General features: G+C 56.9%; 3 protein-coding genes across 10 annotated transcripts in view; 2 read left to right on the forward strand and 1 right to left on the reverse strand.

Annotated features, from left to right (window-relative positions):
* The first annotated feature begins 1,213 nt into the window (after window positions 1-1,213).
* NEK8 (NIMA related kinase 8) lies at window positions 1,214-10,241 on the forward strand. 4 transcript variants are annotated; one of them, XM_055402117.2, is made up of 15 exons: window positions 1,214-1,343; window positions 3,427-3,632; window positions 3,879-4,111; window positions 4,348-4,479; window positions 4,934-5,142; window positions 5,305-5,384; window positions 5,478-5,659; window positions 5,755-5,905; window positions 6,297-6,373; window positions 6,711-6,828; window positions 7,495-7,645; window positions 7,941-8,104; window positions 8,194-8,352; window positions 8,537-8,695; window positions 8,939-10,241. In XM_055402117.2, exons 1-15 carry the CDS (start codon window positions 1,297-1,299, stop codon window positions 9,118-9,120), a joined length of 2,250 nt encoding a protein of 749 aa, XP_055258092.2. In that variant the 5' UTR covers window positions 1,214-1,296; the 3' UTR covers window positions 9,121-10,241. The 4 variants fall into 4 exon arrangements, with proteins under 4 accessions (XP_055258092.2, XP_055258117.2, XP_055258108.2 ...); XM_055402142.2 differs by having other exon boundaries at window positions 9,092-10,237; XM_055402133.2 differs by having other exon boundaries at window positions 1,248-1,343; window positions 3,452-3,632.
* A 369-nt stretch (window positions 10,242-10,610) lies between these two features.
* TRAF4 (TNF receptor associated factor 4) lies at window positions 10,611-16,644 on the forward strand. The gene is made up of 7 exons (XM_055402153.2): window positions 10,611-10,898; window positions 13,796-13,847; window positions 14,432-14,536; window positions 14,618-14,779; window positions 14,864-15,025; window positions 15,117-15,272; window positions 15,518-16,644. The coding sequence occupies exons 1-7, from the start codon at window positions 10,756-10,758 to the stop codon at window positions 16,148-16,150; spliced, it is 1,413 nt and encodes a 470-aa protein (XP_055258128.2). The 5' UTR covers window positions 10,611-10,755; the 3' UTR covers window positions 16,151-16,644.
* A 2,541-nt stretch (window positions 16,645-19,185) lies between these two features.
* The window catches only part of FAM222B (family with sequence similarity 222 member B), a 61,408-nt gene continuing 56,399 nt past the window's right edge, over window positions 19,186-24,194 (reverse strand). For 3 of the 5 annotated variants that reach the window (XM_055402195.2, XM_055402166.2, XM_055402178.2), the window contains one exon: window positions 19,186-23,109. In XM_055402195.2, the coding sequence (XP_055258170.2) occupies window positions 21,500-23,092 (1,593 nt within the window). In that variant the 5' untranslated portion in view covers window positions 23,093-23,109 and the 3' untranslated portion in view covers window positions 19,186-21,499. The remainder of the gene's footprint in view (window positions 23,110-24,194) is intronic. The other 2 variants (XR_008682716.2, XM_088828720.1) reach the window with 2 other exon arrangements.

Here is a 24,194-nt window from a genome sequence, read left to right on the forward strand (position 1 = left end):
TGCTCTGCTTCCCCTGCTGACTCCAAGGTTACACATTAACCCCTCTGGGGCTCCTTGGTCAACCCAGGCCTGATCGGTTTCTAGGTGAGAGCACGGAGTGTCCCGGCTGAGCGGTTTTCCCCCTTGCGCTCCACTTTGCTCTCAGGGCAGCTTTGTCCGCCAGCCACACCAGCCTGAGCCAAACGGGGATTGGGGCGGGGGAAGGGGGCGGGGTGCCTCATGAGGGGCCCTTCTAGTGGTCATCCCGCGTGGATAAGTTTGGGCACCCTTTCAAGGAGCAGAGTAGGAGCTGAAGATAAACACCCCTTTTCTCACATTCCTCGCCCACTCAGAAATACAGACGCTGTCCCTTAGCTCATCACCATCCTTCCTGCTTCCTTAACTGAGCTTTTATGGAGCTATGGAGCTCGTGAAGAGCAGGAGGCCCCATGGAGAGACCTGAAATTAAACACACTTCTGATCAAGACCTTAAACAATTGTACTAACCAGCCTCCTACCTCTGGGCAGAACCCTTGAACTCATATCAGCCGAACAACTATCTTTCTCCCTCTTCCCGATTCTTTCAGGTAGCAGTCCACTTCCCTCCCATCTTCTCCCAAGGAGGTCCTCTTTAGTTGAGTGTTGAAGTCAGATTACTCTGCTGCAGCGGCAAGGGTTGTATGTGTGCTCTGGGGAATTGAGAGTGTTGACGATCGCAGAGCTCACCAGTCGGGACAGCCCAGAAACCGTGTCGAGTCCTCCATAGGTGAATCAACTTACACAGCTCAGGGTTTCCCCGGTCCGTCCCTAGGCAAACACGAAACTAGCCTTGCACCCTGCCCACAGACCGAGAGCGCTGACGGTTCAGTTTTGGTAGTTGATCGTTTGCGTGGTAATGAGAATCTGCCCTGTACTTCGAAAACAGCGTGATTAGTCGGCAAAGAGTGGAGCAAAGAGAGATCCGTCTTTTCTTCCCACCCTCTCTTGGCCTGCCCGTGGAACCCCCCCGGTCTAAGGAAGAACTGCAAGGGCCGGATGCGGCCACGTGTATAGGCAATGGCTGGTACAGTGCTGACCTTTGTGGGGCGTGCCAAGAAGTGGCATATGGCCCTATCCCTTGGACCCTAGAAGGCCGACTGCGGACCTGGACTGCAGAAAGTGGACAAATCAGCGGAGACGAATAAGAGGCTGAACCAACACCTAGCTCCGCCCCGTAATTATCTTGAACGGCAGTGGGCGTGGTTCTAGAGAGGGCGGGTCCGCGCACGCGCCGCCTTTGGGTTTGGGGGTTCCGGAATTGTGACTCTGAGAAATGAGATGGAGAAGTACGAGCGGATCCGAGTGGTGGGCAGAGGTGCCTTCGGGTGAGCCAGGGCTCTGGGGGAGGAAAGCGCTTGGGGAGAGGGAAAATCAGCCCCCCAATTCTGACCTCAAAATACCCGCCCGTGTAGCCCCGCCCCGAGGCGTGAGTGCCCACTCCGGGAAGCCCCTCCCAGGCTTCCGGTTCTAGTCCTGTTTGGGAAACTCCGCCTCCAAGGAGGTCACGCCCCCGGCCGGCCTTCGCGGCCCCAGCAGAGTTTGTTCTTTAATCCTGACTCATTCATTCAACAAATGCTGAGCGGCTGCTATAGTCGTCAGGCTTTCGGTGCTGGGTATACAGTTAAGACCAAAACAGGCGTGGTCTTCTCCCTCTTGGAGCTTACATACTACCGGAAAATTATACTATAAACAGGACATTGTTAAAGCAGTGATTAACAAACTGGGAGAATAGAGTACAACACGAGGGAGCGTTCATTTGGGATGGTTAAGTAAAAGTTCTCTGAGAGGTGAAATTTAAAATCAAAACTTGAGGAATGAGGACCGATACGTAGTGGAAAAAAAGCAAAGCTTCTCAGGCGAAGGAAACAACTTTTGCTAACGTCCTCCTGTGGGAAAGAATTCAGAGTATTCAAAGAACTGAGAAGAAGACTAATGTCATTGGAATGTAATGGGCAAGGTAAAGAATGGAATAAAATGTGATTGTCACAGAGGGCGGGAACCAGATTATGGCCTTGTGTGTTTGTGCATGCCAAGTCACTTTAGTTGTGTTCCACCCTGTGCGATTCCATGGACTGTGGCCCACCAGGCTCCTCTGTTCATGGATTCTCCAAGCAAGAATACTGGAGTGGGTTGCCATGCCCTCCTTCAGGGTATCTTCCAGACCCAGGGATCCCACCCGCAGCTAAATCCTGCATCTCCTGCATTGCAGGCAGATTCTTTACTGCTGAGCCACCTGGGAAGCCCCTATGGCCTTGTAGGCAGAGGTAAAGAAGTTGAATTTATTTACTTAGGGTGTCAAGGAAAAGAGAGTTAAGCAAAGGAATGGTCTTGATTTGATTTGCATTTTTACAATGTCACTGACTCTGCCAGTGGAATTTAGATTTGAAGTGACAACCGTGGAAAGGACCATTTGAAGTCTAGTGTAGTATTTTAGGCAGGAAATGATGATTTGGTCAAGGGTTATAGCAGAAGACACAGAAGAATGGATGGGTTCACAATATTTTGGAGGTAGTAGAAACAGGGTTTACAGATATGTCAGTGTGAAATAGAAGAAAAATTCTGGCATGATTTTTGGGTGTCTGACTTTAATAACTAGTGGATGGTGGTATTTACTGAGACAGGAGGAACTGAGGAAGGAAATGTTTTGAGGTCAGCAATCAAGAGTTTTGTATTTGTTACATTTTAGAATGCTTGTGGGCCATTCAGGTAGAGATACAAAACAGGTAGTTGAATATGTAAGTCTGAGGCTCAGAGGAGAGGTCTGAGCTGGAGACAGACATTTGATACTTAGATAATCCATCATTCAGCAGAAACTTGTAGAGCTCTTACTAAGTGCTGGGGTATGCACTAGGCTATGCACTGGGGCTATAGTGGTGAAGAAGAAAGAACAAAACCCTGCTTTTATGAACACTGACTACAGAGTTGGAAGAAAATAGTATAATGAATGGCTCCTGCTCATTGAGTATTTTTGATGTGCCAGGCAGTGTGCTAAATGCAGAACTTGCATTTTCTCATTTGATCCTCTCAACTACCTTGTGAGATCAACCCTATTTTTCCAGAACCTGATGTCACATAATTTAAGACCAGATAATTTGTAAGAGGAGGAGCCAAGATTTGAACGCAGGCAGTTAACTCCAGAGTCTGTGGACTTACTGAGACCAAGACTAACTCTACTTCATTGAGCCTATGGTGAAACTGAGTCCCAGATAAGTTAAAAGACTTGCCAAAGGCCTCGCACAGTTTGTGGTTTGTTCTCCCTACTCCTCACTCATGCTCTGTGCACTTACTTAGATGCCCTGTTAGTGTAGGTGCTTACTCCCCCGTCCTAAGAAACATCCAGTCACCAGTCTGACCTGCTTGATATGTGGCTGGAGGCTCAGTCCCTACTCCTGTACTCCGTGTCCTCAGGATTGTTCATCTGTGCTTGCGCAAGGCTGACCAGAAGCTGGTGATCATCAAGCAGATCCCCGTGGAGCAGATGACCAAGGAAGAGCGGCAGGCAGCCCAGAACGAGTGCCAGGTCCTCAAGCTGCTCAACCATCCCAACGTCATTGAGTACTACGAGAACTTCCTGGAGGACAAGGCTCTCATGATCGCCATGGAGTATGCACCAGGTGGGACAACCTTCTTGCATTGGCCTGAGGGCCTCTTGCCACTGGGACAACCCCGATTCCCTCTTTGGAATGGGCCTGGCTGAGGGTCCGAAGTATATACAGTTCTGACCCCAGGGGTGTGACACCCCAGGGGTGTGACACCAGCAGACCTTCCTTGCCCTGTCTGGGCCTTTAGTTTCATAAAAGGAAAGACTCAGGCACGGAGAAGGAGAAGCCTGGGTGTTGACGAGTTCCCTGTGGCTGCAGGGGGCACCCTGGCAGAGTTCATCCAGAAGCGCTGTAACTCCCTGCTGGAGGAGGAGACCATCCTGCACTTCTTCGTGCAGATCCTGCTGGCTCTGCATCACGTCCACAGCCACCTCATCCTGCACCGGGACCTCAAAACCCAAAACATCCTTCTCGATAAACACCGCATGGTCGTCAAGATTGGTGACTTCGGCATCTCCAAGATCCTTAGCAGCAAGAGCAAGGCCTACACGGTGCCTGGCGCGGAGGGGCCCTCAAGGGTGCTGGAGGTTTTGGGGGGCCAGGTCTACTTGGCATCTCTGTCTCCATCCCTGCACCCCTAAGACCTCGGCCCCTGGGTCCCTGGCTGGGTGGTCCCGCGGGAGGAAACACTTTGGCCTGCTTTGGAGGGACGCTGTCTCTAAGTGGGCTTTGGGGCCAGAGCCTTGGTCCTCCCACCCTGGCTGTTATAGCAGCTCCCCTCCTGCAGGTGGTGGGTACTCCCTGCTACATTTCCCCTGAACTGTGTGAGGGCAAGCCCTACAACCAGAAGAGTGACATCTGGGCCCTGGGCTGTGTCCTTTATGAGCTGGCCAGCCTCAAAAGGGCCTTCGAGGCTGCGGTGAGTAAGTCCCCCGAAGGGGAACAGCTGGGAAATCCCTTCCTCTGTCTCCTGAAGTCCCTGGCCCCAGGCACCATTATGTCTCTCTCTTCAAGCTGGTTGATTACTCCAGGCCAGGGCTGCGCCTCCCCTCACACTGTGGGTTCCTGAGGGTAGGGCATGTGTCCTCCCTTAAACTGGAGACTCCTGAGGGTGGGACTCTCCCATCAGATTAGGGACTCTCCTAAGGGCAGGACTTGAGTTTTCCCCAACAGGCAGCCAGCGGACAGGGCTGCAGCTCCCCATCAGAGGTTCTTGAAAGCTGGGTTTGGTTCCCCTATCCTCTTAGGAGTCCCCTTATGGCACCCAAGGCTTCCAAGTGAGTGCAGGGCTGCGACCACCCCACCAGGCTAGGGGCTGGAGCTGGGGGTGCTGCTGTTTTAAGAGCCTGGCTGAGGCTCCGCTGCCTTCACAGAACCTGCCAGCGCTGGTACTAAAGATCATGAGCGGTACCTTCGCGCCCATCTCTGACCGGTACAGCCCGGAGCTGCGCCAGCTGGTTCTGAGTCTGCTCAGCCTGGAGCCCGCCCAGCGGCCGCCGCTCAGCCACATCATGGCGCAGCCCCTCTGCATTCGGGCGCTCCTCAACCTTCACACGGACCTGGGCAGTGTCCGCATGCGGAGGCCGGTGCAGCGACGGGGCGGGAGGGGGCCCTGGGAAGCAGGGGTTGGGGGGCACCCAGGAGAGGTCTGGGCAGTGGGGTGCTCTGGGCCAGTCCTCTCTGCCTTAGTCTGGGATTGTCAGGGAGGGTCCTTGTCCTGACGCCCCCCGCATCTGTCCCGCAGGGCAGAGAAGCCCTTGGCCACTGGGCCACCCATGGCCCCGGGCAGCACAGGAAGCAGGACCACCAGCGCCCGGTGCAGAGGTAAGTCGGGCGGGCGGGCGGGGCGACCGCCGGGTTGCCTGCGGTCTACGTAAAGGGCACCTATGTAACGGGCCTGATGAGCTTCCCCCGCAGGCGTCCCCCGGGGACCTGCACGGCCGGCCATCCCGCCACCGCTGTCGTCGGTGTACACGTGGGGCGGCGGGCTCAGCGCGCCGCTCAGGCTGCCCATGCTCAACACGGAGGTGGTCCAGGTGGCAGCCGGGCGCACGCAGAAGGCCGGCGTCACTCGCTCTGGACGCCTCATCCTTTGGGAGGTGAGCAGCCGGCAGGGGTGGGTCAGAACCGAGGGGCCGCGGGGGCCGCAGCTGAGCGCTCAGGCCCCGCCCACGCCGTCCCCGCCCCCTCGCAGGCCCCGCCCCTTGGCGCCGGAGGAGGGTCCCTCCTGCCCGGAGCGGTGGAGCAGCAGCAGCCCCAGTTCATCTCCCGTTTCCTGGAGGGTCAGTCGGGCGTGACTATCAAGCACGTGGCTTGCGGGGACCTCTTCACCGCCTGCCTGACTGGTGAGCTGGTCAGAGCCCTCCCCTGTGGGGACTCGGCTTTAAGAAGGCCCCCAGAGCAATTTCCATCAATTGCTTCTCATTTGCTAATCACGCTTTAATCTTCCAGGAGGTGCTTTACTTACAGATCTCCCTTAACCTTCCTAGTGGACCTGGCAAGGCAGTTAGACTCCCATTTGACAGATCTGGGAACTAAGGCTCAGCAGCTGTCACTTACCCAGCGTCACACACTTGGGGGAGAAAGAACCCTATCCTTGTCTCCCCTCACCCAGTTCTTCCAGCCCTAGCTGCCAACTAACTTTTTCTCGCTCCTCTGATCCAAGGTTGCACTGGTCTGTCTGGAAGAACAGCTTAAACAGTCTCCTTTTCCTTCCCTCACTGCCCCCTTCCCCAGACCGAGGCATCATCATGACCTTTGGCAGTGGTAGCAACGGGTGCCTAGGCCATGGGGGCCTCAATGACATCAGCCAGGTGGGTTCTGCCTGCACCCTGGGGAGGAGGAAGTGGGGAGATGGCAAGGAGCCCACATCTGAGAGCTGACGCCCAGGTTGGGGGCAGGGGAATCCCCAGCAACCACGGTCCCAGTAGCTTCCAGGCTGCACCTGTTCTGGGCAACGTCGGGGAAGTACAGAAAGACCAGGCTTCCCCAGTGGGTGTAGTACATGTGGGGGGTAGTTAAAGAGACAGCCACCTCACGAGAACTTGCAGCCTCCACCTTCATCCTTACAGGAGATGCTGAGGCCTGGTGGCTAACCAGGCCCCTTGCCCAGTCTGCCCTTGCTTCCTCTCTCTCTCTCTGTCTCTCTAGCCCACCATCGTGGAGGCCCTGCTGGGCTATGAGATGGTGCAGGTGGCTTGTGGGGCCTCTCATGTGCTGGCCTTGTCCACTGAGCGAGAACTATTTGCTTGGGGCCGCGGAGATGGTGGTAAGCTTTCACTCTGTTCCAGCCTTTGGAACCCCCCCAGCCATGGTTTCATAGCCATGAACGCCCTTCATAGCCATCTTCTATCCCATGGGCTGTTCTCTTGCCCTTCTTTTCTCTCCGATTCATTTGCTCACTCCACAAACCTTCATTGTGCACCCACTATGCACCCACCTTGTCCGGACTGCTGGACAAGACGACAAGTAAGATGTCGATTCCTTCGGGTGCTCATGATGTCACGAGAGAGAGTTCATTTCTCTAGCCATATTTGTTGTGGTCCTCTCTGGGTCAGGCATCAGGCTAGGCATTGAAACTAGAGACAGACGGGGTCCCTGTCCTCCTAGGGGACTCAGTCTAAGTGGAGGAGGGATCACAGAGAATATATTTCCAGCATGATAGAGGACAGACAGCTGCAGGGCTCCCCCCAAGGTCCAGAGGTGTGGGAACCCAAGGAATGGCAAGAGGCTCCACTTGGAGAAGACAGATATGGCATCTGAACAGGGCCTTAAAGAGGAATAGGATTTTGACCCACAAAGGGACCAAGGATGGGCATTTCAGTCTGGGGAACAGCCTTTATTCATGCCATCACCTCCTCTCCATGGGTCCTCTTTATCCTAGTATCATCAGTCCCAAAGCTCAGACAAGCCCCGTCCTGGTTTCTCCTTATAGGTCGGCTGGGACTAGGCACCAGGGAGTCCCACAGCTGCCCCCAGCAGGTACCCATGCCCCCAGGACAGGAAGCCCAGAGGGTTATATGTGGCATTGACTCCTCCATGATCCTCACGGTGCCTGGCCAAGCCCTGGCCTGTGGGAGCAACAGGTAAGGGAGAGCAGCAGGTAATTAGGTGCACTACGATGACTAGCCTGCCCCCCACGCCTCCCACCCCACCTTAGCTGCCAGGGTTCCATCTGTCACTGCCTACCTCCCACCAAGGATTAGAAGTGAGGAGGGCTTGAGTTCAATCCAGGGTGGGACCTGTTCAACTCAACCTGCTATGAGTTCAGCCCAGGGTGGGGCCTGTCCCCTGATGCACCAGCTCCTGCCCAGAGAGGTGAGGGGGAGGACAGTCTATATAAAGTGTGTCAGTTGAACTGGCTCCTGGCTCTGTCCTCAGGTTCAACAAGCTGGGCCTGGACCACCTCTCCCTAGGGGAGGAGCCTGCCCCACACCAGCAAGTGGAGGATGCCCTGAACTTCACTCCATTAGGTTCTGCACCCCTGGACCGGGAGCCCCTGCTGAGTGTGGACTTGGGCACTGCTCATTCAGCTGCTGTAACTGGTAAGCAAGACCTGGACACAGGGGGCTGAAGGCGGACTCTCTTGGCTTCCTTGGGCCCTTTTCTTCCTTACCTCTCTCTTCCCCTACAGCCTCTGGTGACTGCTACACTTTTGGCAGCAATCAACATGGGCAGCTGGGTACCAGTGCCCGCCGGGTCAGCCGGGCACCCTGTCAAGTCCAGGGCCTCCAGGGCATGAAGATAGCAATGGTGGCCTGTGGGGATGCCTTTACTGTCGCCATTGGGGCAGGTGATCAGTGGACATTATGGGGACACATGAGGGTGTGGGCAGACCCTTGGGCAGTGGGGGGCTTATGCTTAGGGCTGCTGAATTCAGCAACCCCATGTGGGGGCCGGTAGGGCAATCTAGGAGGCTAGCTGCTTGCTAAACTCTGTCCTTGTCCCATTGCTTTCCTTGGGATTCTCTTTGGCAGAAGGTGAAGTGTACTCCTGGGGTAAAGGGGCCCGAGGTCGCCTGGGAAGGAGAGATGAGGACGCTGCACTCCCTCGGCCAGTGCAGCTGGATGAGACCCTCCCCTACACGGTGACCTCTGTGTCCTGTTGCCATGGCAACACTCTCCTGGCTATCCGCCGTGAGTTATAACTTCACCCTCACCCACACAAGGGTTAACCCAGCTGGCTCCAGCCCATACTGGCATCCCCAGCGGTCACACCCCAAAATTGCTAAAAGCATCTTTAGCTCCCAGATAAATGAAAGCAGAAGCTGCAGGGCCAAAGTGAGCTCCCAGGGTGGGCAAGGGTAGGCACTTCTTGGGCCTCACTGAAGGGCTGCCCCCTCTGCTCCCTGGGGACCAAATGCATTCTTTCTCCTCCAGCCCTCAAGTCCAGTTTCCGTTTGAACCTCTGTTTCTGGGCCTGGCAGGGTCCAGAGTCCAGAGCCCCGTGTGGGAGAGAGTGGAGGGAGCTGAGGCTTGCTGGAGGCACCGCTCTCTGGGAGGCTGCAGGGATTTCTCTTTTGTGCTCCCCAGCGGTCACGGATGAGCCAGTCCCCCCTTGACACACCTGGATACACTGCTGGGCTACCCTGATATTGCTTCTCCTGTGAATGTTCTTGAAAAGTGCAGGCGCCACACTGGATTGTATCATCAATGGGGCATAAGGACCAGTAAAACCCCTGCTCTGCTTTTGGCTCTGGATATGGGCCTTCCCTGGTGGCTTGGTTCGATCCCTGGGTCGGGGAGGTCTCCTGAGTAGGAAATGGCAACCCACTCCAGTATTTTTGCCAGGAAAATCCCCTGGACAGGAGCCTGGCGAGCTCCTACAGGGCTACAGTCCATGGGATCACAAAGAATTGGGACACAACTTAGTGACTGCTGCTGCTAAGTCACTTCAGTCGTGTCCAACTCTGTGTGACCCCAGAGACGGCAGCCACTAGACAACAACAAATGTAAAACTCAACCCACCCAATTCCCCCAAAATCCTAGTTTCCCCTCCCCACTCCTTCTTATCTTTAGTTAATGTCCCCAGGGTTCAGCCTGGCTAGAGTTGGAGGCCAGAATAACTTTTGGAAGCAGGGTGGTCTCTGGAGCCTCTGCAGAAAAAGGCTGGAGGTGGCTGTGTGGCTCTACCCAGATTCTGCCCCTTCCCCCATTTAGAAAATAAGTCTCTGGTGTCTACTGGGAGAGCAGTGCGGTGCTTTGGAGTAGGACAAGCTGGGGCCTGCCTGGACTGGCCATTCCAGCGACCTAGCCCCTGCATCGCCCGGGGCAGGGAGGTCCCAGGAGTGCTGCCTCCCGCCCCCACTCCTATATCCAGAGGCAGGGGTGTACATAGTTTTTGAGTGCCTCCCTTCCCCTGCGGGAGTGCATGGGCTCCAGTACACTCAGAAGGTGGCCTCTCACTCCATGCCATTCCCCCAAAGCAGGTTGGGAGAAGGGGTAGCTGGCTGGACCAGACTAGTTTCCCAGATGACTGGGAGGTAGCGCCAATTAAAAAAAAAAAAAAACAGCTGCCTGCCTAGAGTGTGGTCTCTTTAGGGGTGGGGGCGGCCACCCCAGGGCTGGGCTGGGCTGGGCTGGGCTCGATCTGGGCAGCAGAGCCGCGGTCCAGGGAGGAATGTGGGCGCAGCCTGAGGCTGGGGCCGAGGTTCTTCTGGCCCTGGGCCCAGCCCGGCCTCCCTGCCCAGCTGGACTCCCCGGATCTGGTTGCTATGCTTCAGCTGCCAAGCACCTGGAGGCTGGAGCCCCGGGCCCCTGGGCGACACGTGGCCCCGGAGACCGAGCTGTTGACTCCGGAGAAACGAGTCTTTGTGGCGCAGCCGGGCCGGTCCCTCGAGGCCCTCCGCCCCATCCAGCATCCGAGCTCCTTCCGACCTCCCCAGCCCTGGAGAGAAGCGGGGCATCGGTTTTTCTTCCCGAGGGGAAGGGGGAACCCCTGCTCCTCGGAGGTGGCGAGTCTGGCAGAGCGCCGACCCCGCAGCCGCCGGCCGGCCGGGAGGGTGGGGAGCGCGGCGGCGTGGGCGCTAGGACCGCGCGGGCGCGGCCCCGCCCCCTCTTCCGGCGGGCGGGCTCAGGGGCCGCGAGCGGGCCCCGGCCGCCAGTCGGCGCCGCCCGGAGCCGGGAGCGCGGCCGGAGCGAGGCACGGGCTGTGGGGCCTCCGCGCACCCGGCCCCCCTCGCCCGTGCCCGCCCGTCATGCCCGGCTTCGACTACAAGTTCCTGGAGAAGCCCAAGCGGCGGCTGCTCTGCCCGCTGTGCGGGAAGCCCATGCGCGAGCCCGTGCAGGTTTCCACCTGCGGCCACCGCTTCTGCGACACCTGCCTGCAGGAGTTCCTCAGGTGCGGCCCGGGGCGCGGGAAGCGGGGACGGCCGGCCGGGGGGGTCGGAAGACGCGGCCCCGGGAGGGCCGGGGCCGGGAGCACGCCGGCTCTTTGTCTGTGCCGCGGCCCGGTGACCTCAGGGGTGCCTGCCGTGACGTCACGGGGCTGCGGTGACGTCACGCCGGAGGGCAGGCCACCCCCACGCACGAATCCGTAGGGTCCCGCGTGGCACGCGCCGGGGGGACGAGTCCCGTGCCTTCCCGCGGGGTGGAGGTGGGAAAGGACGCCCTTCCTGACCTGCGGCCGGCCCTTCCCCCTCACCTGAGAGCCAGCGCGGCCTCGGCCTTGAACTTTGAGCCCTTCTGGGAAGAGGAGGACTAAACCCTCTGTCCCGCGCGGCGCCTTCAGCCTCCCGAGTTTTCACCCATCTAAGCCCTTCTCATCTTAACGATGTTCCCAGAATGGCAGCTATTGTTCTCCCATTTCACAGATTCAAAGAAAGACTGCGACTTGCCCACGGGTCGCGCAACTACCTACAGGCGCACAACTACCTAACTAGGCGGGGTGTCAGCGCGGGCGGTTTGTGCTCTGAACGATAGGGGGAGGACTGACGCCCCGATCTTCAGTGAAGCAGGAGCCCGTTGTTGGGTGCCCCTCCCCGCCTCTGGGGGTCTTGGGTACCGCGGGTGGTCTAGATCGTTAGGGAGGGGCCCGCACCCCGCCATCTCCCGCCCCTGCTCATCAGTCCCTCGGCTCTTGAGCCCTCATCGAGTTCTGGGCGCCCTGAGCTGTCCTGAGTCTCCAGCCCGCGCTGGGAACCGCACTGTCCGGGGCGTGGGGAGGCCGAAAGAGGGAGCCCCGGAGAGCCCCGGGGAAGGTGGGCCAGCCGCTGCCGTGTGTCAGGAGGCTGTGTGCTGAGGGTTCGCGGGGCCCAGGCTGCGAGAGCACCTCCGGGGCTCGTGCCTGCCTCCGTCCTCCGCGGCCCGTAGCCCTGCGATCTCCGCAGGCCCCTTTGTTTTTGTTGTGTTCCCCGCAGCCTGGACCGGTCCTGCCCTCACATATGCTCCTGCTCGAGCCGCGGTGCGGGCCCCTCCTCCTTTTCCGTCCCCTCCTCCCTCCTCCAGTTCGTGTACACACGCTCTCCTACCGACACACAGCCCCATTGTCTTCTCCCGTGCCCTTCCCCGGCCCTCTGGTTTCCAGATGAGGCCAGCTGAGCCTTCCCCCCTCCTCAGCTGACCCACCCTGCCTGCCTCGGGGGAAGATCGGGGGAGGGGGCTGTCAGGCTGGTTTCCCTCCCTTCTGCCCCTTTCGGCGGCTTCTGCCCCTCCCCCTCCCGGAAATCCCCTCTTCCTCTCCCCCAGCCCCCTCCCCCCATCCTGTCTTCTCCCCTGGGCTTGGGCCTCCCCTGCACAGCCTGGAGCGCTCGCCCTGGCCTGCCCCCACTCTGAGGCTCGGGGAGGGAAGGGATGGTGGGACGGGCGCTGCCCCGCCCACCCTAACAGCTAGGGTGTCCGCCGTCCTGGGGGAACCTTTGTTCTGGCTGGGCCCCAAGCTGCCCAGGCTAATCTTCTGCCTGAAGCCTGGGGACTTGCCTCAGCCCCCGTCTCTGACTCCAGAACCACGAAGTCAGCACATTCCCGAAGCAGCCAAGCAGATCCCCCCTCCCAGGCCCACCCCTCCTCCCCTGCTCTTGCCAGGGCTATTACTCAGGTTGGTCCAGGAAGGCTGGTTGCCCCGTGGGCACGGGCACACCTCCTCAGTGCTTGGGCATGTATTCGTCTGGGCGTTGGCAGCATGGCCAGTAGTAGTCGTGGGGTCGGGGGAGGAGATGGGTGCTGGAAATCCCTTGACCACAGGGAGTAGGGACTGCCTGTGGCCTGCAAAGTGCCATCCTGGACAGGGGCCCCGTTTGGCCTCTGCTTCCACCTTCGTCCTGGCCTGCCTTCCACCAACCTGCCTGACTCAGACTTGCCAGAAATGCCAGGCCTGAGGGCTTTCAGTCCTGCTGGGTGAGCCTTTGCCCTGCCTAGGCTGCGTCAGGCAGCAGTGACTGGTCCTGGCTGGGGTCAGCAAGGCCATGCTGGCAGGAGGAGGCATGCCACAGGTTCCTGGAGTGCTGACAACCTGGTGTGGGGTTGATGAAGGACCAGAGGGCAGTGGACAGGGTCAGCGGGCTTCGGATGCCGGCTGTGCAGTGAACAGAGTCTTGGCTGTGCCTGTCTGGCCAGTTTCTCTGGGACTAGCCTCTCTTCTGTGCACAAGGCAGTAGAAACTGAGTTGTGGAATCAGGCAGGTGTGTCCGGTTCACCTGGGAGCCCCAGTTCTTTCATCTGCCAAATGAGGACACTGAGCCCCTTAGGCAGGTGGTGAGAACGGGGTGGGAGTGTAAACACAGGACCTTGGAGCAGCCCCCTTCTCTGTGCTTTAGAAGACTCACCCACCGAGGGGGAGGGGGGGTAAGGTGGCCCCAAGCTGACCTTTGCCCTGGGTTATTGGCTGGGCACCCTCATGGGGACTGGGCAACCCTGGCACTTAATCTCAGTCCATCTCACCCTCCTCTGTGAGCTTCCAGCCCAGCCAGTGAACACCAACCTGGGGGACTGGGTGGCTGGGCAGCCTGTTCCTTTCCCAGTCCCCCTTCCTGGGGGAGGGGTGCCAGCTGCCACCTGTTGGCCAAATGCTGCTTGAGGCAGCTGCCTCTGCCTCCGCTGGGCCCAGATCCCCCCTCCCTGGGACAGAAGCTGGGCTCTTCCGGGGTTCTTGGAGAAGTGGGTACCCTCAGGCCTCTACTTGCCCTCTCAGGTGAGGCTGCCTGGGAACCCATCTGGTGACACAGAGGCTGTTCTGGCTGGGGGGGCGGGGCCCGGGGTCTCCCCTCCAGGTCTGTGACCCTGTCCCCTCCCCTTTCGCAGTGAAGGAGTCTTCAAGTGTCCGGAGGACCAGCTTCCTCTGGACTATGCCAAGGTGAGTCCACCATGCCAGGTACAGGCTCTTGCCACCCTTGGTGGAGGCCGGAGCTGCTGCTGCAGCCAGTGGGCTCAGGGCCAATGTCAACCCAGTGCTGTGCACCCCCACAAAGGTGGCCTGTTCCCTCCTACCAGGCCAGTTTGCAAATGAGGCCCGTGTTTGCCCTGGAGGGCGGGCACAATGCCCAGCCTGTGGGGGTGCACAGAGCTTCTCTGTGCCCACCAGAAGTGTTCCCCTCCCCTTTGGGTGGCTGGCTAGACCTGTGGCTGAGGGCCAGGACCCCTCTACCAGGGGGAAGGAAGCAGACTGTGTGGGGGCCGCCAGGGGCTGGGCAGGCTGATTGGCTGTCACCCCAGAGGGAGCGCCCTGCGTCAGCGAATTGGGGAACCCAGAATCGGGTTGGAGCAGATGCCACCTGCTGCGCTCTGTATGCTCTGTATGCCTGGGCTCGAGGGGAGTTTAGAGGGAGGGAGGCTATTCCTGGCTCTGAGGAAGCTAGCGAGCCTATGGGGGGGTGGCGGGGGCGGGAACTGGGGACTGTTGCAGGCGCTGTCCCTAATCACTGCTCCTCGTGACCCCAGATCTACCCGGACCCAGAACTGGAGGTGCAGGTATTGGGCCTGTCCATCCGCTGCATCCATAGCGAGGAGGGCTGCCGCTGGAATGGCCCCCTTCGGCACCTACAGGTGAGCCTCTGCCCCAGGTGGCAGGACATACCCCCACCGCCCCCCGCCCCAGGCAGGCACTAACTCAGCCCCTCCCACCAGGGCCACCTGAATACCTGCAGCTTCAACGTGGTGCCCTGCCCCAACCGCTGCCCCGCCAAGCTGAGCCGCCGCGACCTCCCTGCGCACCTGCAGCACGACTGCCCCAAGCGGCGGCTCAAGTGCGAGTTCTGCGGCTGCGACTTCAGCGGGGAGGCCTTCGAGGTGGGTGGGGCCTCGGGGGGGGGAGGGGCGCCCGGGTTGGAGGAGCCCTGAAGACTCAGCACCCCCACCCCCGCGCTTCCACAGAGCCACGAGGGCGTGTGCCCGCAGGAGAGCGTGTACTGTGAGAACAAGTGTGGTGCCCGCATGATGCGGCGACTGCTGGCCCAGCATGCCACCTCCGAGTGCCCCAAGCGCACCCAGCCTTGCACCTACTGCACCAAGGAGTTCGTCTTCGACACCATCCAGGTGAGGCCCTTTCTGAGCCCGGGTGGGGGCCGCGGGGCCGGGAACAGGGAGTTGGGCCGCTGACTGCTCCGCTCTGCCTCTGCGGCCCTAGAGTCACCAGTACCAGTGCCCGAGGCTGCCTGTGCCGTGCCCCAACCAGTGTGGCGTGGGCACCGTGGCTCGGGAGGACCTGCCAGGCCACCTGAAGGACAGCTGTAGCACCGCCCTGGTGCTGTGCCCGTTCAAAGACTCTGGCTGCAAGCACAGGGTGAGATGCCTTTTTCCCTTCCTGTCAGCTCCCTTCTTGATGCTTGTTGGCCATGAGTGGTCCCTGCTGTGCTGCCCGGAAGGCCCAGTCCTTCCTCTGAAGGCCAGCTCCAGCCTTATCCTAGTGCCTTGTCTTCGCCATTCAGGGCTCGGTGCCTACCACCCTGTATCCACTCCTCCCCTCTCTCCTGACCTCGCCCCTACTCACTCTCCTCTTTTCCCCATGGCCTGGGGTTTTGCCAACAGTGCCCTAAACTGGCGATGGCACGGCACGTGGAGGAGAGCGTGAAGCCGCATCTGGCCATGATGTGTGCCCTGGTGAGCCGGCAGCGGCAGGAGCTGCAGGAGCTGCGAAGAGAGCTGGAGGAGCTGTCGGTGGGCAGTGATGGCGTGCTCATCTGGAAGATTGGCAGTTACGGGCGTCGGCTCCAGGAGGCCAAAGCCAAGCCCAACCTCGAGTGCTTCAGCCCTGCCTTCTACACGCACAAGTACGGCTACAAGCTGCAGGTGTCTGCGTTCCTCAATGGCAATGGCAGTGGTGAGGGCACCCACCTCTCGCTCTACATTCGTGTGCTGCCGGGTGCCTTTGACAATCTCCTCGAGTGGCCCTTCGCCCGCCGCGTGACCTTCTCCCTGCTGGATCAGAGTGACCCTGGGCTGGCTAAGCCACAGCATGTCACTGAGACCTTTCACCCTGACCCAAACTGGAAGAATTTCCAAAAACCAGGCACTTGGCGGGGCTCCCTGGATGAGAGTTCTCTGGGCTTTGGTTATCCCAAGTTCATCTCCCACCAGGATATCCGCAAGCGAAACTATGTGCGGGATGATGCGGTCTTCATCCGTGCCTCTGTTGAATTGCCCCGAAAGATCCTCAGCTGAGAGCAGACCAAGCGGCAGGAGAAAGGGGGAGGGCAGTGACCTCCATCGGGCACGGCTGAGCCTGGAGAGGGGGCCGGACCCCCTTAAAGTTGCTTCTGCTGCCGAGGCTCTGGTACCCTGTTCCCCCTTCCTCCTTCCCCACCACCCTCAGGTGCCTCCTATTGGTGCTTCATCCCTGACCTCTGGGAAGAGCAGGTCTTAGGGTCATCAAGGGCTTGGAAACCAGCGAGCCCCGGACCTGTCTCCTGGGCAGGGCAGACACGCCTTGGTGCCGGCTACACTCTTCCCGGGACCTAGGTGCCTGCTGGTGCTATGTCCCAAGAGCCATAGGGGGGAGGGGGAGTTGGGAGACTGAGGGGGTAGTTCAAAGAATCTTGTCATGCGACTTTCTCTTATGCTTTCCCCAGCTGTGTCCCCTCTGGTTATTTATTTACTTAGTGCCAGGAGGGCACAGTGGGGAGCCTTGATTTTTAATAAATCCTGAATTGTATTTATTAACTTAGTTTCAGCCTGACTCATCTGGGTTGCTTAGGGTCCTGGAAGGCTGGGCCGAAGGGTGAAGTCAAGGGATGTGGTGGGGGAGCGACGGAGGGAGGGAACCCGCAACGGTTCTGGCCCGAGTCCAGTGGTGCTCATGGGTCGCCCTCTGGTGGAGAACAGAGGGACTGCAAAGGGCTTTGTGTGGAAGAGTTGCCTGCTGCTTCCCTCTGGTGGTTCGATGAGGGAGGTGCAGGCTCAACACTATTAAGGGCTATAGTCCCGAATTCATACCCCACCAAAGACTAGTGCCTGTCCTTTGGCAGGTGTTTCTTGGTCTAATGATAGTAGCTACCGTTCATTGAGTAGCTACTACTCAATGGCAGACACTGCTAAGCATTTTATATGCATTCTTACACTTAAGTGCAATAGTTAATAAAAGGACCTTAGTGAGCTGTGATGAAGACAGTGCAAGTTCCCACCTAGTACAAGATAACGGTCGGTCCTTTCTGGGTTCCACATCCTTGAATTCAATCAATAAAGAGTAAACTGGAAATATTTGTGGAAAGTTACAAACAGCAAAACTTATTGGCCACTTATGGGCAAATTTACATGGTGTTACACTGTATTAGATATTATAATCTATAGATTACTTAAAGCATATTGGAAAATGTGTGTAGGTTATATGTAAATATTATGCTATTTTCTATCAAGGACTTGAACACCTGTGGACTCCAGTAAAACCAATTCCCTGTGGATAATGAGGGATAACTCTGAGCACTTGGTGAATGTTAGCCTAACTCCAAAGCCTTTGAGGTATTCAAAGCACTTGGGTTTCCCCATCCATACTTATTTTTTATTCAGGCCTCAAAGGGGGTGCCTGTGATTATCCATATTTGAACTGACTTCAGTGATCTTCCAGCTATTTTGGGTCAGGGCCTGGATTTTTCTTCCCCTTATCACTGGATTCTGTTTTAAGCTCCAGCAATCCCTAGAATAGCTTCCTTTAATTTTAGCAATAGATTTGGTTTTGGATCTTTGCTATGTTTGCTTTTTGGCAAGTTACTTAGCTACATGACATCCTTACTCTCACTGGTAAAATCAGAGTAATCCTGCTAGATTTGCGAAGATTAACTCATCAGCATACTCTTGCCTGGCCCTAAGACCTGTGTATGGAAAATACTGTTCAGGCTCAGAGTATGAGGAGAGGTTCAAAGACTGTAGCTTGCCTTCTCCGCTTTCTCAGCCAGAGATTCAGGTGAAGAGCCCTTATCAGAAGTGACAGGAAAGGTTTATGCCTGAGACAGCAAGCCTGAGGAACTAACCAACCTAGCCTTCAAAAGGTCAAATTCACTCTAGGGAGAGACGAAGCCCTGGCTGCTTTGCTGAGAAACATGGCTCTTTGATGAGCTAAACCATCTTGGTATAGTGAGGCCTGGAAGCTGGTAAAAGACCATGGGCTCTAGCAGAGGAAATGCCTTCACTTGAGCACAGACCTGGGTTTCCAGCACCAACGGGTGGAACCTCTTCTGCAATAACCTTTCAGCAGAAGCCAGACCCCACCTCCCCAGATCAAGTCCTCCCTCTGCTGGCAGCACTGTGCCACTGCACCATTCCAGGCGGTAGGTTCACATAGGTTGGTGCCTCCTCTGGTTGACCCCATACCCATACTACTCAATCCGTGCCTCTGCAGGTGGTCATAATTGCTTATGGAACTCAAGCCAGGTTTTGCATCACAGTATGAGTGGGGCTCAACTGTCTACTCTGTTTAGCCTTGTTACTCTAGGCTGACTGTAGGTGTCTAATGAGTTTTCTTTCACACAGGATGGGATAAGGAGTAAAGGCAAAAACAAGGGCATGCTCAGGGTGCCTTCCACTCCATCAGTTTTGAGAACCACCTATTAACCATCTGATTCTACCCTCACTGAGTTCCACAACCTGTGGGATCTTTCCTTCCCTCCATCACATCTTAGCCCCGACCCAAACTCAGCAGAAAGGGGAGACCTAAAGAGTTGTTCTGGATATTTTCCCCCCTCTGGAGACAAAAAAAAAAAATCTCCAATCAGTACTCAACCTTTTAAGACAAATTGCCAAGAGGGCCACTTTTCATGTTGCAAATTATTACAACACTTATTATCACTTGTCAAAGGTCCTCAGAAATGCCAAGATTTTCAAGGGGGAGGAGAGGGACATTCAGTCTTAAGTCTGTTTATTCACAGACCAGATCCCCATTTTTCAATGACTGATGGTCCTTGGAGTGAACACGGCAGTACACTGAACTGGGCCTCCAGTGAAGGGTGGCAAACATATTTAACCATCAAGTCCCACCAAGCCCCCCGCAGCTCTGCCCAGGGGAGACGGCCAGTCAGGCTGGTGCCCCCCCTTCCAGGGGCTGACTCAGCACACCTGCCCCGGGGTGATGGGTTGGGAGGGCTTCTGACTGGGACAAATACTCTAGAAGGCCCTTTAGAAATGAGAAATTATTTCTAGAAAGTATTAAAAACCATTCAGAAAGATCATCTCAAACAAACATTAACGAATAGGACAAGATCAAAAGGTGAGTTTTCTCTTTTTACTGGTTTATAATAATCTTAAAAACCCCATCACACCCATAAACCACCACAGGTGAGAGGATGAGGGAGATGGAGAATGAATGCTACAGTGTGTGGACAGCAGGAGACCCAGATTATTTTCTAGGAGCAGTGTGGAATGGAGGCGGGGGTGTGGGCAGGAGGCCCTGGCGTGGACCCTTATTGCTGGTTGGGGGTTGGCTGGCAGAGGGGAAGAGGGGCTCAGGGTGAACTAGGAAACATCTCCCACCAAAGGTGAGGGTAGTGGGGGTCGGGGGGTCACAGTACATTTTCCATGCAGACTAGGGGTGGGAGTGAGAGCTTCAGATGCACCCCTACACAGGAAGAGATGGGTCTGAGGTTTGATTTTTAAGCCCCCAAGTTGGTGTCTGGTCCAATTTCCTAAAATGGCAGCTCACCTTTTGGGGAGAGAGGCATTGGAAGAAAATTACAGCAAAAATATCTGGTTTGGAGATCAAGCAGGGGATAAGCTGAGACAGTGGTGTCCTTTCAGAGAATTTAACTCAAGAGAAGCGAGAACTGGAAGGGGCCCCTGGGTGAGATGGTGGCCAACACACTGGGAGAAGGCATCGCACCAGAAGCTGCTGGCGCTCCTGGGGGCTCAGGACAGGAAGGTACCAGTGTCTACAGACGGCAGCAAAACAACAGGGAACAATAAATTAGGACTTCATGTTGCTATCATTTGGCATAACACAATCAGGCATTATTTTTCCTTGTTTTTTCTCTTTTTAAATATAAGGCAACTTGCCAACACATAATTTAAAAACTGGTCTTCAGTCACATTGCTTCAGATCACTAGAGAATTTCTGGCTAAAGAACAGTGGATAGTATAGTAAACAAAACCAAGAATCTTAAATAACATCAGCTCACATTCCCCAGAGACAAGAGGAAAGGGTAGGGCTTATTTGGTTAAAAGGAAAAAAAGAAAACAAAACAGCCCAACTATGTATTTTTAACAAAAGGGTGCAAAACATTACAACAAAACATAATCTAGGTTACAGAAAAGTTTAAAATTTCTAGCCAACTGACTCACCTGGGAATGAGACACTGCACATGGAGTGGATGAGGGGAGGGCGGGGGCAGGAGGAGGGGCTGTTTCCAGTAGAGGCCCATCTCCAGCTGTTAGAACCACGCTCATTTGGTAAAGGAGAATTCAAAGAGCTTAAGGCTTTGTGTTTTTTCTTCATTAAACTGAGGGGCTGCGAAAGGTGACTAGACAGTGAATGCACCTGTGGGGCCGCTCACACACATTGCTACTCAAACCCACGCTACATTCATACAGAAACAGGACGTTTAAAACTTACAGTGTAGAGCAATATTCTTAGCCAGTGTAGAGAACCAAATGTAGTTTAACTTTTTTTTTTTTCAGTGTTTTTAATTCCAAACTCCAATGTGATCATCCGATACCTACTACCTAATTCCTCAAGTAAGACTGGCTTTTTGTTTGTTTTGTGAGAGGGAGTGGGGCATGAGGGCAGCAGGTGACTCAGGAGAAAGAGAACAGTGAGGAAGGTCTCGGATATGCCAGGCAACCCTGGAATTTCTCCAGGGTTGGAAAGGGAGTTAGGAACCAAAGTATCCATACAAAGACAGGTACCCGCCCCCCTGCCCCGCAACGTTTCAGGCCACGGCTGCGTGCTTGCAGGATACCCTTGAGGAGCGTGGCAAGGACAAGAGCAGTGGCTCTGGGCTCACTGCAGGTGGAAAGATAAAGCCTTGAGGAAGGACTGGAGGAGATGCAGACCGCGCCAGTTTTGATTTGAGGTCTTTGGGTAAAAAAGAAATCGGCTCCCAGAGCACTTGGGAAATCTGGCTTCTTAGTCCCAGAGACAGACAGACAGACAGGGAGAGGCCTAGTTTAGGCAGCTGGATGCTGACTACTACCTCGCCTAGGGGACCCTTCCCTTAGCCCATACCTCGGTCCTAAGGGCAACAGTGAGAGGTGCAGGCAAAGATGAAGGAGGCTGGTGGGAAATGGTGGGCAGGAGGTGGCGGAGAGACGGGGCAGGAACTGGACTGACAGGCAGGCAATGGAGAGTCAGGCCGGGGTTTGAGATTAGGTCTCAACATAAACCCAAAAGTTGCTGGGGCTGGTACAGGGGAAGATGAGGGCTAAGAGGAGCCCCTCTGTCCTCAGATCCCACTAAATTCCCTTTCTTAGACATCTAAGAATGATCACGTTGGAGCAGTGAAACTTTGAAACTATCCAATTACTCAAAAGTAAGACTAAACCTAGGAGGGTGATGTATGACGTGGAACTGGTGGAGGGCACCAGGGCTCCCTATCTATACCCTGGGTGCTGAATATGAAGACTTCGACTATCTGTGGGGTCAGGGGCTCGGTTGCCAGGGGCTCGGTGGGCCTTGCTCAGCATGGCCAGGCTCTGTTCTCGGAAGCAGGCCTGCTGGAAATCCCCACTTAGGTAATCCACCGTTTGTATCAAGCTGTTCTGGCTTGCCACTGGACCGCCCCCGGTCCCTGCCCGGAAGTGGGCCCCAGCAGCCACCGCCGCACAGTCGAGGGGTGCGCCTGCGGGCTGCCCACCATGGAACGGCACGGCGAGGTCCTGAGACCCCGAGCTGTCGCTATTGGGAGTGGGCAGAATGTTGTTCCACAGGGGTTGGAAGTAGTGACCATTGGGGTAGGCCAGTGGGGCAGCCAGGCCGTTGATGGGTGGGGACGGGGTTGGCTTCTCCAGGGGTGGCTTCAGATGGAAAGACTGTGCCAGGCAGAGTTCCTGCGGGTAGGCAGGGGCCTTGCCCACCAAGCCAGGCCCTGCCAACTCGCGTCCTGCCGCATGCTTGCCCGTCAGGCCAGGGGCCGGTGTCCCACCGGCCTCACCGCACATCTGCTGCAGGTGGGCCAGCTGGTGCTGGTTCCAGGCGACTGGCTTGAGGTCGCTAGGGTAGCCAGTGGGGGCGCGTGAGAGGCCCACGGGCAGGTTGATGGGGCCCGCAGTGGGCAGCGCGGCACTGGCCGCATGGGTGTGCTCCATGGGATTGACCACACATGAAGGCATTGGTGTGGGGACGCTGTGGGTCGACGCCCGAGTGCTTGCACTGATGAGCAGACTGCGACTAATGGGGCTGGGGTTGGCGACCTGGCCCTCACACACTGAGGTAGTGCTGACGCCCGCCCGCGCCTGGCAAAACTGGTTGATCTGGTGCACGATGCTGCTCAGGTCCGGGGGCTGGCTGTGCTGCAGGGTGGCCGCCATTGAAAGGGGGATGGTTGAGGTAGACACGGTCACATTCGGGGGGGCATCTGAGTCTGGCATCTTCCGGCCTCCATGCAGCAAGGGAGTGGGAGGGTGCTGGAGACCCTGGTGAGACAGGGCCTGAGGGTGGACCAAGCCCTGGGTCTGGGCCATGGGCTGAGGGTGACCCAGGCCCTGAGGCTGTTGGAGGCTCTGGGGGTGGGACAGCGCCTGGGGTGGCGGGATACCCTGAGGGTGCTGCAGCGTCTGGGGAGGGGCGTGAGCCAGGGTCTGTGCGTGCTGCAGGGCCTGCTGGCGGGCCAGAGCCTGGGCCTGGGGGTGGGCTAAAGTGCTGGGTGCCACAGTAGCATAGGGCGCTACTGGGGGGTTCATGATGGCCTCGGGGAGCAACCGGGCTCGGGTGCCGTCAAAGTCCTTGAGTATGCTTTTGGCTGGCACTTTGACAATGGCCAGCAGGCCTGCCCTGGTGGCAGCCTGAGTCGGGTAGGGGCTGTAGCGCTGGGCCGATGTGTCCAGGCCGTTCACAGTACGACGAACGTGTTTCCGCTGGGGAACCTTCACACTGTTGGGGAAGATTTTTATAGTCAGTGGGTTGTTTGCGACCTTCTTAGCATACGCGTCCAATTCGGCTGGGGTGGGGTAGTGAGCAGTTCTCATTTTCTGTGTAGTGTCCCCTAGAGAGAGAGAAGGGGAAGGAGAGCAGAGAAGGAGAGGGAGCTCGTCAGTGCCAAGCCAACCAGCCCTCCTAGACTTCCCACCTGCGGCCTGCAGGGCAGGGTGCACGGGGTGTCAGGCCGAGTCTCCAGTTTGGAGCCAGCCTCAGCCCCGACAGAAACAAGCCTGGCTAACATGCAGTGGGCACGTCTCATGGGCCAGGGCTCGTGCTGAATGCCAGGCTGTCTCCATGAATCCCTGCTACTGTGTTAGGAGGCAGGTACTATCGAGATGGTCCCACTGCACAAATGAAGTCACTAAAGATCAGAAGAGCAGAGCAACTTTCCGAAGCCTCGCATCTTAGAGAGCCGGAACTGGGCCAATTCTCACACAGAAGTCTCTCCAAGTTCCTACAGGCCCCTGCTCGCCTGGGGTTTGGAGGTTCTAAGCAGGGCTGCTTGTCAGGGCCACTGAGTCCCTGCTGGCTGACACCCTGGGGAAGAGGGCACCAGAATGGCTCCTCTCCGGTCTGCGGTGGCCAGTGAGGCGTCAGCTCTCTCGGCAGTGGCAGCTGGGGCACTGTGCCCACGGGGTGGGCATCCTGGCACAGGAGACAGGATGCTGCTTTTTTCAGGGGCAGAGGAGCGAGCTGCCAACATCCCTCTCCCACCCCCATGTCACAAGTTCACTTTTGTTTACAGCTTACTCTCAGCCTGACTGGGTGAAGATCAAAAGGCTTTATTTATTTCCTTGTGGGGGGTGACAATAATGACAGGACTGCAGGGAGGGAACTGAGGAGAAAGGATTCAGAGCATCTTTAAGTTCTGAGAGGCAAAAATAGTCTGTATTCGGCCCCTGTCAGCTGTCACTTTCTGAAATGAAAGAGGAAAAACCTGCCCTCCTTTGGAGACTGCGGAAACACCGCTCAATGGGCCTCATTAATGCTAACAGTCTCTTTGTTCCCATCTCCAGTCGCCTCCCATCAGGGGGCTCCAGCGGATGTCGCGCTTGCAGTCAAAAAGGAAAAGGTTCTGAGAACAAGAGCTCTTTAAGCTTGCCAGACTCCTGGCAAGGGGTCTCAGCTCCATTTTCCCTCTCTCCAAGG

The sequence above is a fragment of the Moschus berezovskii genome, chromosome 20 (genome assembly GCF_049115385.1).
Source record: "Moschus berezovskii isolate FMDL1 chromosome 20, NW_MosBer_1.0, whole genome shotgun sequence".
Lineage (NCBI taxonomy): Eukaryota > Metazoa > Chordata > Mammalia > Artiodactyla > Moschidae > Moschus > Moschus berezovskii.

Bases quoted from the DNA above. Each gene is read 5' to 3' on its own strand.
- NEK8 (XM_055402117.2), top strand. From the start codon at position 1,297: ATGGAGAAGTACGAGCGGATCCGAGTGGTGGGCAGAGGTGCCTTCGG. The intron at 4,112-4,347 runs GTGCCTGGCGCG...CCCCTCCTGCAG, and splicing joins GCAAGAGCAAGGCCTACACG to GTGGTGGGTACTCCCTGCTA. The intron at 7,646-7,940 runs GTAAGGGAGAGC...CTCTGTCCTCAG, and splicing joins CTGGCCTGTGGGAGCAACAG to GTTCAACAAGCTGGGCCTGG.
- TRAF4 (XM_055402153.2), top strand. From the start codon at position 10,756: ATGCCCGGCTTCGACTACAAGTTCCTGGAGAAGCCCAAGCGGCGGCTG. The intron at 15,026-15,116 runs GTGAGGCCCTTT...CTGCGGCCCTAG, and splicing joins TCGTCTTCGACACCATCCAG to AGTCACCAGTACCAGTGCCC. The intron at 15,273-15,517 runs GTGAGATGCCTT...TTTTGCCAACAG, and splicing joins ACTCTGGCTGCAAGCACAGG to TGCCCTAAACTGGCGATGGC.